This window comes from Mesoplodon bidens (genome assembly GCF_964165515.1).
Source record: "Mesoplodon bidens genome assembly, chromosome: 9".
In the NCBI taxonomy this organism is placed as follows: domain Eukaryota; kingdom Metazoa; phylum Chordata; class Mammalia; order Artiodactyla; family Ziphiidae; genus Mesoplodon; species Mesoplodon bidens.
In genome coordinates this window covers 95,843,114-95,855,402 of record NC_138166.1, presented here as the reverse complement: position 1 = coordinate 95,855,402, position 12,289 = coordinate 95,843,114, and the positions used below count along the sequence as shown (strand labels likewise).

Below are 12,289 nucleotides of genomic sequence, written 5' to 3'. Positions count from 1 at the left end.
CAAGACAAAGCAGAGAGTTGGATTTATTTTCTCCAGATGATCCAACATTGAAGAGTAGGGATAGTGACCCTCACTTTCTGTATCCAAAGAGAGCACAGACCCTCACAGGCTGATCTAGGTACTGTGTTTAGACCTACATCCTCTTTAGAGGCTCACTTTGCAGGAACAAAAAATCATTTTGCCTAGAGGATGGTTACAGGAAATATTCACAATGAGTCAATCAGTATCAAGATCTCCTGTTCTAGTAAACTTCTAATTAAGTGTTATGGAAATAATTTCATGTGACCAAATAAGTTTGGAAAACACTGGCTAAAAATTGCAATAGAATTCTTTATTTACCATAGGAATTTTTACAGTTTTTACTGTATGATAATATGAATTGTGAGTCCCCTAAAATGAGACATTTATTATGTAATAATTCTCAAACTTATTTGACCACAGAATTTATTTTTAAAGCCCTCTTAAGGGGCTAGAGATTTGAGGAAAACATATTGGGAGATATGGGGCTGGAACATAGCTTGATGAAGAAATTATAAATAGTATTATTCTAGATCTGTGGCTTCCAAATACCGGTCTATAACATCCAATAGCATCACAGTTTGCTATAGATAATATTTGGACAATGATAATAAAGGCATAGATTTCTATAAAATACTTCCTACATCTACTCAATCAGTGATCTAATGGTGGGTCAGGAGACAGTTCTATTTATTTATTTATTTATGGCTGCGTTGGGTCTTCGTTTCTGTGCGAGGGCTTTCTCTAGTTGAGGCGAGCAGGGGCCACTCTTCATCGCGGTGCGCGGGCCTCTCACTATTGCGGCCTCTCTTGTTGCGGAGCACAGGCTCCAGACGCGCAGGCTCAGCGGCTATGGCTCACGGGCCCAGCTGCTCCGCGGCATGTGGGATCCTCCCAGACCAGGGCCCGAACCCGTGTCCCCTGCATTGGCAGGCAGACTCTCAACCACTGCGCCACCAGTGAAGCCCCGACAGTTCTATTTTTAATAAGAGTCTTAGATAATCTTATGTTGAGTTGGGTTTGGGACCTCTTAAGATAATATCCTCCTAGGTCACTGTCAACCCTGATACCACTATCTTTTCATAAAGCTCTCTCTATTCCCAGCACTCTCTTCAAGGCATTCTTTACTTCTGAATTCCTAAGAGTATAGATAAGGGGGTTGAGCACTGGATTGAAAAGTCTGTGAAACAGGAAGAGATATTTATTCTGTTCCTTGGGGTTCCCATATCTGGGTCCAACATACATGACAATGGCTATGCCGTGAAAGAGTCCAACCACACAGAGGTGAGATGAGCAGGTGGACAAGGCTTTTCTTTGACGTTCCCCAGACTGGATCCTGAAGATAGCACAGAGGACACATGTATAGGAGATTACAATTGAGAAGCGTGCCCCTAGCACAGAAATCATGCCAGCCAGTACCACAGTGTCATGGATATGTGTATCTATACAAGCAAGTTTGAGAACAGCCATGATTTCACAGAAAAAGTGATTGATTTTCTGGGATATACAGAAGCGTAAGGGTAAAAGTAACACTAGATGAATCAAAGACAGAAGGACTCCAATGGTCCAGGAAATCACCACCAGCATGATGCAGACTCTCCAGATCATGATGGCAGAGTATCAGAGGGGCTGGGAGCTGGCTACAGAGTGATCATAGGACATCACCACCAGGAGAAGACATTCTGTGACAGCAAATGTCAAAAAGAGAAAGCTTTGTGTCATGCAGCCAGCAAAGGAGATAGGCTTGGCTGGACTCAGGAGGTCTCCCAGCATCTGGGGCACCGTGTTGCAGGCATAGGCTATGTCAACGATGGCCAGGTGTGAGGGGAAGAAGTACAGTGCAGCCTGGAGTCCAGTGAGATAAGCCCCAGGATGACCCCGTTCCCCAGCAGGGTGAAGACCTAGAACAGAGAGAAGAGCCCAAAGAGAAGCATCTGAATCATTGCATCAAGGGGAAATCCCAGTAGGGTGAACTCTGTGATACACGTCACATTGTCTCCCATATCCCTATGACACAGGAAATTCAGTTAATGTCCATGGTTAAAGAGAAGTCTTTGAAAATAGATTTATGTCAACTATACCTTTCTGTGGTATAAAAAAGTGTTCAGAAACAGTTTCAGTGAATTGTTGTGTTTTTAAATGAACGTTTAAAGAATTAATTTGGGGCTTCCGTGGTGGCGCAGTGGTTAAGAATCCGCCTGCCAATGCAGGGGACATGGGTTCGAGCCCTCGTGCATGAAGATCCCACATGCCGCGAGCAGCTAAGCCCTCAAGCCACAACTGCTGAGCCTGCGCACCTAGAGCCCGTGCTCCGCAAAAAGAGAAGCCACCGCAATAAGAAGCCTGTGCACCACAATGAAGAGTAGCCCCTGCTTGCCTTGCCGCAACTAGAGAAAGCCTACAGGTAGCAGCGAAGACCCAACGCAGCTAAAAATAAATAAATAAAACAAATAAAATTCTTTAAAAAAGAATTTATTTGGTAACCTTAAAATATATACATACATACATACAAATAAACACATATATAAATATATTTCCTTTCTTGTTGTTAAGTTTTTAGCAGAGGCTAACTTTTCAAAATATTGGTTTGGCCAAAAAGTTCGTTCGGGGTTTTCCGTAAGATGTTAAGACGGTATGAAAAATCCGAACAGAGTTTTTGGCCAACCCAATGACTATGTTGCCACATGTTAATAGAATACATAGTTTTTGCTTCATCAGTGAGATATCTCACATCCTTCAAATAAATTCTGCTTTTCTTTGCTCATATTAGAGTTACTTCTGTGGTTTTTTTTTTCAAAAACTATGACCCTTAACTGATACACATGCTAAAGTCCTTAAGCTGCAATATGTCTAATCTCGACTTGGAAGGGCTCATCAAGGACAGGGTATACTAAAGGTAGATGTACCATTTCCCAGATACACCATTAGCCACTAACCTCTCACCTGTCGAAACACACTTTCTACTCCTGCATCTGTTGTCCCCTCCACAACTAATATTGCACAAAATCTCTTCTTGTTCAAATATAATGACTTCTTTTCAGCCTAAAATCTATTTTTTCATATTTAGCTTTTCAAAATACTTAGATGAACATTTATATGAATGACTGAATAGATTTGTACTGTGTTGTTTATCTAAACACAAAAACAGATTCAGTAACTTTGTTAGATTTTGACTCGATGTTGATAAACACTCTAGAAATACCCAGTTTTAGATACTGTCTCTGCACGTGATTGGCAATAGCTAGAGGACTTCTGTGAGGGATGCTGCAAAGGGGTCTTTAAATTCCTTGAGAGATTGAACTAAATCATCTTTCTTACTCTATGATTCCACAATTAGGATGTACGTATAAACATGATATTGCCCTTCTTGCTTAAATTTTATTCCCATTTTTAATGTAAAATCATCTTGTCTTGAAGAGAGCAAGAGTGAGCAGTAATTCTCAATTTAAATGGCTATAAAATTATCAACCCATTTAAAAATCATCCCATTTGGGCTTCCCTGGTGGCGCAGTGGTTGAGAGTCCGCCTGCCGATGCAGGGGACAGGGGTTCGTGCCCTGGTCCGGTAAGATCCCACATGCCGCGGAGCGGCTGGGCCTGTGAGCCATGGCCGCTGAGCCTGCACGTCCGGAGCCTGTGCTCCACAATAGGAGAGGCCACAACAGTGAGAGGCGTGCGTACCGCAAAAAAAAAAAAAAAAAAAAAAAAAATCATCCCATTTGCCTTGTTACTCCCCTATTGCTATTCCAGTGACAAGTGTCAGGTCCAGAAGTTTGAAAATAAAATAATTTGGTATTTATTGATTTCCTATTACATACCTACCATTGTACTGAGGGTGGAGCTATCAATGATAGGAACTCTGAACTCATACTAACTGCTTAGACTCTGGTCTCATAATACTGTACATAAATACATAACTATTTGTACACTTATCCAATAACTGAATATTTGTCCTTATTATTTAGATATTTGACTTCCCTCTATATGTGGTACTTTAAGCCTAGTTTTTTAAATAAAAAGGTACTGGACTTTTTTGATTAATATTAAACATTTACCAGAAAGTCATACACACTTATCTCGTTACCTTAAAACTAGCTACCAGTAAAAAATAACCATTCATATATTGATTATACTAACATATTGATATATTGCTTAATAGTATCTTTTACTCAGCCTACTATTTATACTATCAATGAGAAAAATTTGAGCATTAATAAAAATATACTTTTGCATGATATTGAAGAGTGACAGTGAAAGCTAACAGGCAATGAAAATGATGTTAAAATATATTTGACCAGAACTCACAAAAGTAATTAAGACACTTGTGTATCTAGGGATGATTTTTGTGTAAGGACCCCACAAAATCTTCATGCAGAAAAAGCAAACATACCTGGTGTGGCTAAATTTCCTGATGGTGCTGGAAGGCTTGCTCCTCCTCTGAGAAGTGCCAAGGAAGGATACTGGCTTTTCATGTTGCCTAAGAGAAGAGAAGGCTTTATTCATTTATTATCTCCACAGGGCACCTTCTCAGTTGTCATGAGACGGTAGGTCTCTCTTACACCAGTGTGCTCCCTATAGAGACGTAAAGAAACCAACCACTGTTCCCCTTCTGAGACTGAAGAGGATTGGCTGTCTCTGTCTCTGAAGAAGCCAGAGAAATAGCGAGATCTTTAGAGGTTAAGATAAGAACAGGAAATACCTTCATAATTAAAAGGATACACACATATTAAGTTATACTCTGGTGACCCCATGAATATTACAGGTACCCAAATATAGGAATTTATTATAGTTTCATGAATTTTTATGTTGTTCCAGCTCCCAAACTTTCAAGAGGCACTCAGGAGATGCAGAGATTCATCCCTGGTTATTGTCTGACAGTGAAATAGAAACTTGACATTAATTCCCAAAGCCATATTTCTTTTAGTGTACATAGTCTTGTTTCCCAGCTGCCGTGAACCTTATAGGAGAATAAACTTGTATTCAAAGGTAATAACCATTAAATCATTTTAGATAGCAACTCAGAAGCTACATCCTTGAGCACAGATCTGGAAATGTGTGGACACCCCTGTTAGGGTTTCATGTTGGACATGCCCTGCAGCTTGTTGATCTGTCTGGAGGATGAATGAATAAGGCACAAGGGCTGAGTGAAGCTTACTTTTGAAAAATTTCCCTTTTTGATAATTTCTGGACCTGCCCTTATGGGAAAGATAGAGCTCTGTAAAAGCAGAGGGCCAACTCCTGTCCTCTACCCTTATGGTGGGGCTGGTTATATGTATTCTACCTATCAGAGTAGGCAAATACTACTATCACAGTCTATACTGGAGGAATAGAGTATTCCAATTCTTCAGGGTGTTATCAACAATCCACTGCCTTAAATCTGTGTGTCAGGTTACAATTTCTATCAGGTCTACAAGTTCTGAGCAATACGATATGTGTTGGAACCAGTGAATCCCTTGGTCATTTGCCCTTTGTCACTTCCTTTGCTGTGAAATGGGCCTATTGGACTGAGGTGATACTATGTGGGAAGCCATATCAGAAATCAGATAATCTAATGGCCCTCCAATAGAGGTACTAATCAAGATACTGCACACAAGAAAGGGAAAGTCATACTTGTGATGTGTATCATCTGCACTCACAGTGAATCGTTGCCCTTTGTAGGGTAGAAGGAATCAGCATGCCACCAACTGACGTATTGGTCTCCTTAAGAGGAAGGTACCATATTGAGGGCCCAGCATTGGTCTTTGCTGCTAACAGAACAGATACTCAGCACAGTAAAGCAGCCTTGGTGAGGTGCAGACTGTGCTGGTGCAAAGCCCCCACCTCTGGTACCATGCCTAATGCATTTGTGTGCTCACTGTGTAATCACTGGAGTGGCTGAAAGCAGAGGCTGCCTGACACTTACTGGCTATACCTGGTTGTTTAATGCCTCTTCTGCAATGATGTCTCTGGTTGGCATGAATATGGGATGTATGGATTCATATACTTTGGGTACCATCCCACATCTTCTTCCCATACCTCCATTCAGCCAGTATTCCAACTGTCTTCCTTCCAGATCCATATCAGCCAATCAACCCATTTGACATTTTTCAGGAGTCCATGAATATTCTTATCTCAGGAAACTCTTCTCTCCACAAGGTAGAGGAATAGTTGAATGGCTAGCTATGGGCAATGACAAGTTTACCCTCATTAATTACCTTTAAGGCCCCCCACCTGAGTGTTACATATATTGCACCAATATATCGAGCCAAATCATCCTTTATCAAGCCTTTCTTCCTAAATTGTCAACTGGCTGTAGGAAATCTCTTGGAGATAATACACACGTGTGCACACACACACACACAAAAATACATTCATACATTAGAGAGAAGCATCAGTGATATAGGTGATATAGGGATCTGGGCCAACTGTCCATCCAAGTTACTTTGTCTTCTGCACACACTCTTGTCCTAAGTTATACCACATTCAGTATATGATGCATGATTGCTGTGATCACTCTCTCCTATGATTTGGTGAGTCTGATAGCATCTCAGTTCAAGACAGGCAACTCTGGATTTATAGTAGCTTGATACTCTATGATTAGTCTCTCCCAAGTCTCAGCAATATGTGAGGAATGGTGTTGAGAAAGGTGTATTGTCTGCTGCTGGAGATGGAAAGCCTTGATGCAGAGTCCCTGTGGCCTGTCCCATGATTCACCCATTGGGGCTTACCAGAGACTTCTTTATCTACCAGAGATACCTTCAGATCCACGTGGTCTGCCAGTCAAAAGTTCCAAGTGCTAGAGCTATAAATATTAAATGTATAGTTCAATGAATTTTCATATATCAATACACGTGTGTAAGCACCATCCAGACAAAAGTATAGAGCATCTCCATCACAAGAGAAAATTCCTGTGACCACCTCATAGCTAGAAATCACTTTCCTAATCCAAGGTAACCACTATTCTGACTTCCATCACATAGATTAGTTTTGCCTGTTTTTGAATCTCATATAAATATGTTACACACTATGGATGCTTTTGTCTCTGGCTTCTTTGACCCAATATAATGTTTTTGAGATTCACCCACGTTGTTTGGGTATCAGAAGTTCATTCTTTTTGATTCTGCGTAATATTCAATACGAACGTTCCAAAATTCATTCATCTATCCTACTGTTCATGGACATTTAGGTTATTTCTAGTTTTGGGCTATTGTAACTTAAGTTTCTATGAATATTCTTATACATGTTTTCCCTGGGTATATACCAAGGAATAGCATTACCAAACCATAGGATAAGCACAGATTTATTTTTAGTATGTATTGCCAAACAGTTTTCTAGTGTGCATTTATAATTTTACATTCCTACTAGCACTTGATATTAATTTTGTAATTTTAACCACTGTGGTATTTCTCTGTGATTTTATTTATATTTTATTGATGAGTAATTGTATTGAACACATGATCATATGCTCATTGACTTTTAGATATCCTTTTGTATGAAGTGCCTGTTCAAATCTTTTGCCGAATTTTTGAGGGTTTTTTTTTTTCCCTCTTGTTGATTTGTAAGCATTTTTTAAAGAGTCTGGACGTAAGCATTTTGTTGAATATAGGTACTGAGGATATCTTTTTCCAGAATGTGGGTTCCCCACTGGTAACATCTCTCAAAACTATGATACAATATCATAATCACTATATTGTCAAGGTGCATAACATTTTCATCAGCACAAGAATCTCTCATGTTGCCTTTTTCTAGCCACATGGACTTCCCTCCCATACCCACTCTGTCCTTAACCACAAATCTGTTCTATATTTCTATAATTCTGATATTTCAAAATTATTACATAAATGTAATAATACAGTGTGATTAGTATATAATCTTTTGTGCTTGGCTTCCCCCCCTACCCCCCGCTTAGCATAATTCTCTGGAGATTCAACCAGGTTGATACATGTATCAGTGGTCTGCTCCTTTGTATTACTGAACAGTATTCTATGTATCCCAGTTTATTCACCTGTTGATGGACACTGGATTGTTTCCGTTTTGAGCTATTACAAAAAAAGCTGCTATAAACATACCCGTACAGGGTCTTTTTAGGGCGGCGGCGTGTATTTGTGTAAACATAAGTCTTCGCTTTCCTGAATTTGATTTTTGGTAATTTTAAAATTATGAATTAAATTTTCTTAATTCATATTACATGGTTATAGTGCTATGAAAATTGTCTATTCATATTGGGTGAGTTGTGATTGATTTTTTTGAGGAAGTGTTCCATTTTGTCTAAGTGGTCAAATTTATATGTGTTGTTTATAATTTCCTTTATTATCCTTTGATGTCTGCAGTGATACCCTGTTTCATTCTGATATTTTTAGGTTGTGTCTTTTCCTTATAAATCCTGCTAGAGGTTTCTAAATTTTATTGATTCGTTAAAAGAAACAGCTCTTTGCTTCACTGATTTACCGATTTTTTTTTTGCTTTTTCAGTGTTTTCTGTTCTAATCTTCATTAATTCCCACCCTCTGCTTGATTTGAATTTATTTTGCTCTTCTTTTTCTAGGTTCTTTTTTTTTTTTTAATTTTTAATTTTTATTTATTTTTGCTGTGTTGCATCTTCGTTTCTGTGCGAGGGCTTTCTCTAGTTGTGGCAAGCGGGGGCCACTCTTCGTTGCGGTGCGCAGGCCTCTCACTATGGCGACCTCTTGTTGCAGAGCACAGGCTCCAGACGCGCAGGCTCAGTAGTTGTGGCTCACGGGCCCAGCCGCTCCGTGGCATGTGGGATCTTCCCAGACCAAGGCTCGAACCCGTGTCCCCTGCATTAGCAGGCAGACTCCCAACCACTGCGCCACCAGGGAAGCCCTTTTTCTAGGTTCTTGAGGTAAAGACATCTATTACTGATCTGAAACTTTTCCTCTTTCCTAATGTACACATTTATTGGTATGTTTCCCTCTCTGAACTTTGAAATGTTGTGTTTTTATTTTCATTCAGTTCAATATATATTCTTTATTTCTCTTGAGACTTCTTCTTTGACTTACAAGTTTTTTAAAAGTGTATTTTAAATTTTCCAAGTGTTGGAGATTTTTCTGTCTTTCTATATTGACTTCTAGTTTGATTCCACTGTGGTTGAAGAATTTACTCCATATGATTATTTCTTTTAAATTTGGTGAGGTGTTTTTACAGGCTAGAATAGATCTATCTGTTCTGTCAGCACTTGAAAAGAATGTGCATTCTGCTGTTCTATAAATTTTATGGAATGTTCTATAAATGACTATTAGATTCTTTTTGTTGATGGAGCTGTTGAGTTCTTCCATATTCTTGCTGATTTTCTCTCTAGTTCTAGCAGTTTTTGAAATGGCAGTGCTGAAGTCTCTAACCATGTGTGGATTTGTCTACATTTTTGCATCATATATTTTGACGCTCTTTTGTTTGGTGATACACATTTAGGATTGCTATGTCTACTTGTTGGATTAAAGTTTTTATTACGTAAAGTTCCTCTTTGTTTCTTAAATTTTTCTTTGCTTTATCTCATATTAATATAGCTGCTCCTGCTTTCCTTCCATTAATGTTTACATGATATATCTTTTTCCATTCTTTAAGTCCACCCACCTATGTTGTTAAACTTGAAGTGAGTTTCTCATAGACAGCATTCAAGAAACAGATAGAAGTAAGGGTCATGCTTTTTAATACACTGTCATTCTCTGTCTTTAAATTGATGCATCTAGACCATTTATATTAAATCTAATTATTGATACTTTAGGGCTTAAGTCTTACTTATTGTTTTGTTTTCAGTCTCAACTCTCTATTTTTTATTTTTCCTGTGGGTTACTTGAATATTGTTTTAGAATTCCATTTTGATTTATCTATAGTGTTTTTAGTGTATTTCTTTGTATAGCTTTTTGGTTGCTTTTTATAGTTTAGTGCTTGGTCTAGATATTATTTTATATATATGTGTGTGTATGTATGTATATATATATAAAATAACAGTTAATTGATGTCATTTTTTTACCAGCTTGAATGAAGTATAGAAATATTATCTCCTTTTGCCTCTCTTTACTCTCTCCAATTTATAATTTTCTTCAATATTTCCTCTACATAAATTTAGAAAAGTACCAAAAAAGGCTATAATTTTGGCTTGAACCATCAAACATAATTGAGAAACTCATGAGGATAAGGAAAGCCTATGGAATTTACTCATAATTTTTCTTACCATGTTCTTTCTTCCTAATATTCCAAGTTTCCTTTTTTTCTGTTTAGAGAATTCATTTTTAAAGATCATCTTTGTTGTGTATAGAATTCTATGTTGACAGTTTTTAATTTCAGGAATTTAAGATGGTATTCCATTTTATTTTGTCTTCCATGATGTTTGTTAAGAAGTCAGCTAAATCTTATTGTTGTTCCCTTGAAAGTAATGGACTTTTTTTTTTTCCTGGCCAGTTGTAATGTTTTTTCTTTACCTTTCATTTTCAGCAGTTTGACTAATATATTTCTCAGTGAGGTTTTACTTATATTTATCCTGTTTGAGTTCTCCTGAGCTTCTTAAATCGGTGTGTCGATATTGCCTATCAGATTTTAGAACTCCTTGTCATTATTTTTTTTCAAGTAATTCACCTGTCCCATTTTTTCCTCTTTTTTCCTTATGGGACTCCAATTACAAGTATGTTAGACCTTTTGACTCTTTCTTACAACTTCATTTTGCCCTCTTGAGTTCTTTATTTTTTTCTCCCTTTAGTTTTGGCAATATATATTGAACTGTTCTTAACTTCACTAATCTTGACATCAGTTGTAGCCTGTCTTCTGTAAAATACATCTAATGAGTTATTTGCCAGGTTTCTTTTATGGAAAGATTTAGAATGGTAACTAGACTTTTAAAATCAGATTCTTATTTTCAATCGAAATACTACATGTTGTCATCTATTCTCTCCTTTATTTCCTTTATATCAATTATAGATATTTTAATATCCTTTTCTATTAACTCCAATATCTGAACGATCTGTGAGTCTTTTCCTAGTAACTTATTATCTCTTGTCAATCATTTTTTGCACGTTTAGGGATTTTCCTAAATGCTGAAGTTATGGATAATATGCTATAGAAACTCTCAAGAGTTTTGAGATTTTTTTTTTTTCTGGAGAGCAGTTAGACTACTTGAAGATCACCTTGCTCCTCTTAAGGTTCAGTTTTAAGCTGTGTTATGGTAAGTAACATAGCCCCTAGTCCCAGGACATGGGAATTCTCCTAAGACATGGAATTTCTAGAGCCCCATCTGAGTTTCTAAGTTTTGTTTTGTTCTGTTTGCTTTTGACCAATCTCTTCCCATTCTGGCTGGATCTGAACTCTAACATCTTCCCAGGAATTTGTGAGTTTTTTTTCTTCTTTCAGTCTTCCAGCTGCTGCTGCTGCTTTCTGCTAGGTCTCTCCTTAGCCCATTTTCATATAGCTAGGGAGTTAACTCAGGAAACAAATGACATTTTAACATGATTATTTCTAGGATTCTCTATTGCTCTCCTCGTATTGGACGTTGACCCCAATTCCTAACTGATCTAGCAGCCTTGAACTCTAATCACTGCTTCCTCTGGTCACCAAGACCACTGATCCCTCCTTGGGTTCCATATTCCTGTACAAAGTCCAGGAAAATGCCTTCCTGGGAGAGTTTGGCCCAATGTATTCACCGCATATGCATCCCCTCCATTTCTTCAACAATTGACAAAAGTTGTTTTCTATATGTTGTTGAGATTGTATAGCTATATATGGTGGGAGGGTAAATCTAATACCAGCTATTTTGGTAGAGTCAAGACACATACTAATTTATTTTTAATGTGAATCTAGAAAATCTTTACCCTGCACTTAAAATTTTAATTAAAATATAGTAGTTACAAAATTACTGAAAAAAGGGGGTTTTAATAATTTGGTTTCATGAGGGAAAATCTCATCCAGGAGTGGAAAATTTGTTTTAGAAGTAATGGTCATTTCGCATGACATTTTCTGGAAGTCCCACTCCATGCATAATCATTAGCGTGGTTTATCTTTGCCCATTAAGAAGTCAAGTCTCTAGGGCTTCCCTGGTGGCGCAGTGGTTGAGAGTCCGCCTGCCGATGCAGGGGACACGGGTTCGTGCCCCGGTGCAGGAAGATCCCACATGCCACGGAGCGGCTGTGCCCGTGAGCCATGGCCGTTGAGCCTGCGCGTCCGGAGCCTGTGCTCTGCAATGGGAGCGGCCACAACAGTAAGGCCCGCGTACCTCTAATATGTTACTATATTCCACTATATATTTGTTTACTATTTAACTTTTTATTTTTTTAATGGTTGAGAGAC

General features: G+C 38.2%; 1 protein-coding gene across 1 annotated transcript; it reads right to left on the bottom strand.

The window, feature by feature from the left end:
• Positions 1-1,098: 1,098 nt before the first annotated feature.
• On the bottom strand, positions 1,099-2,021 carry LOC308622617 (olfactory receptor 2A7-like; the record flags this gene model as incomplete). The annotated part of the gene is given in 4 exon segments (XM_081244152.1): positions 1,099-1,638; positions 1,642-1,856; positions 1,859-1,919; positions 1,923-2,021. Coding segments are annotated over 4 exon segments (915 nt in total).
• Positions 2,022-12,289: the final 10,268 nt, after the last annotated feature.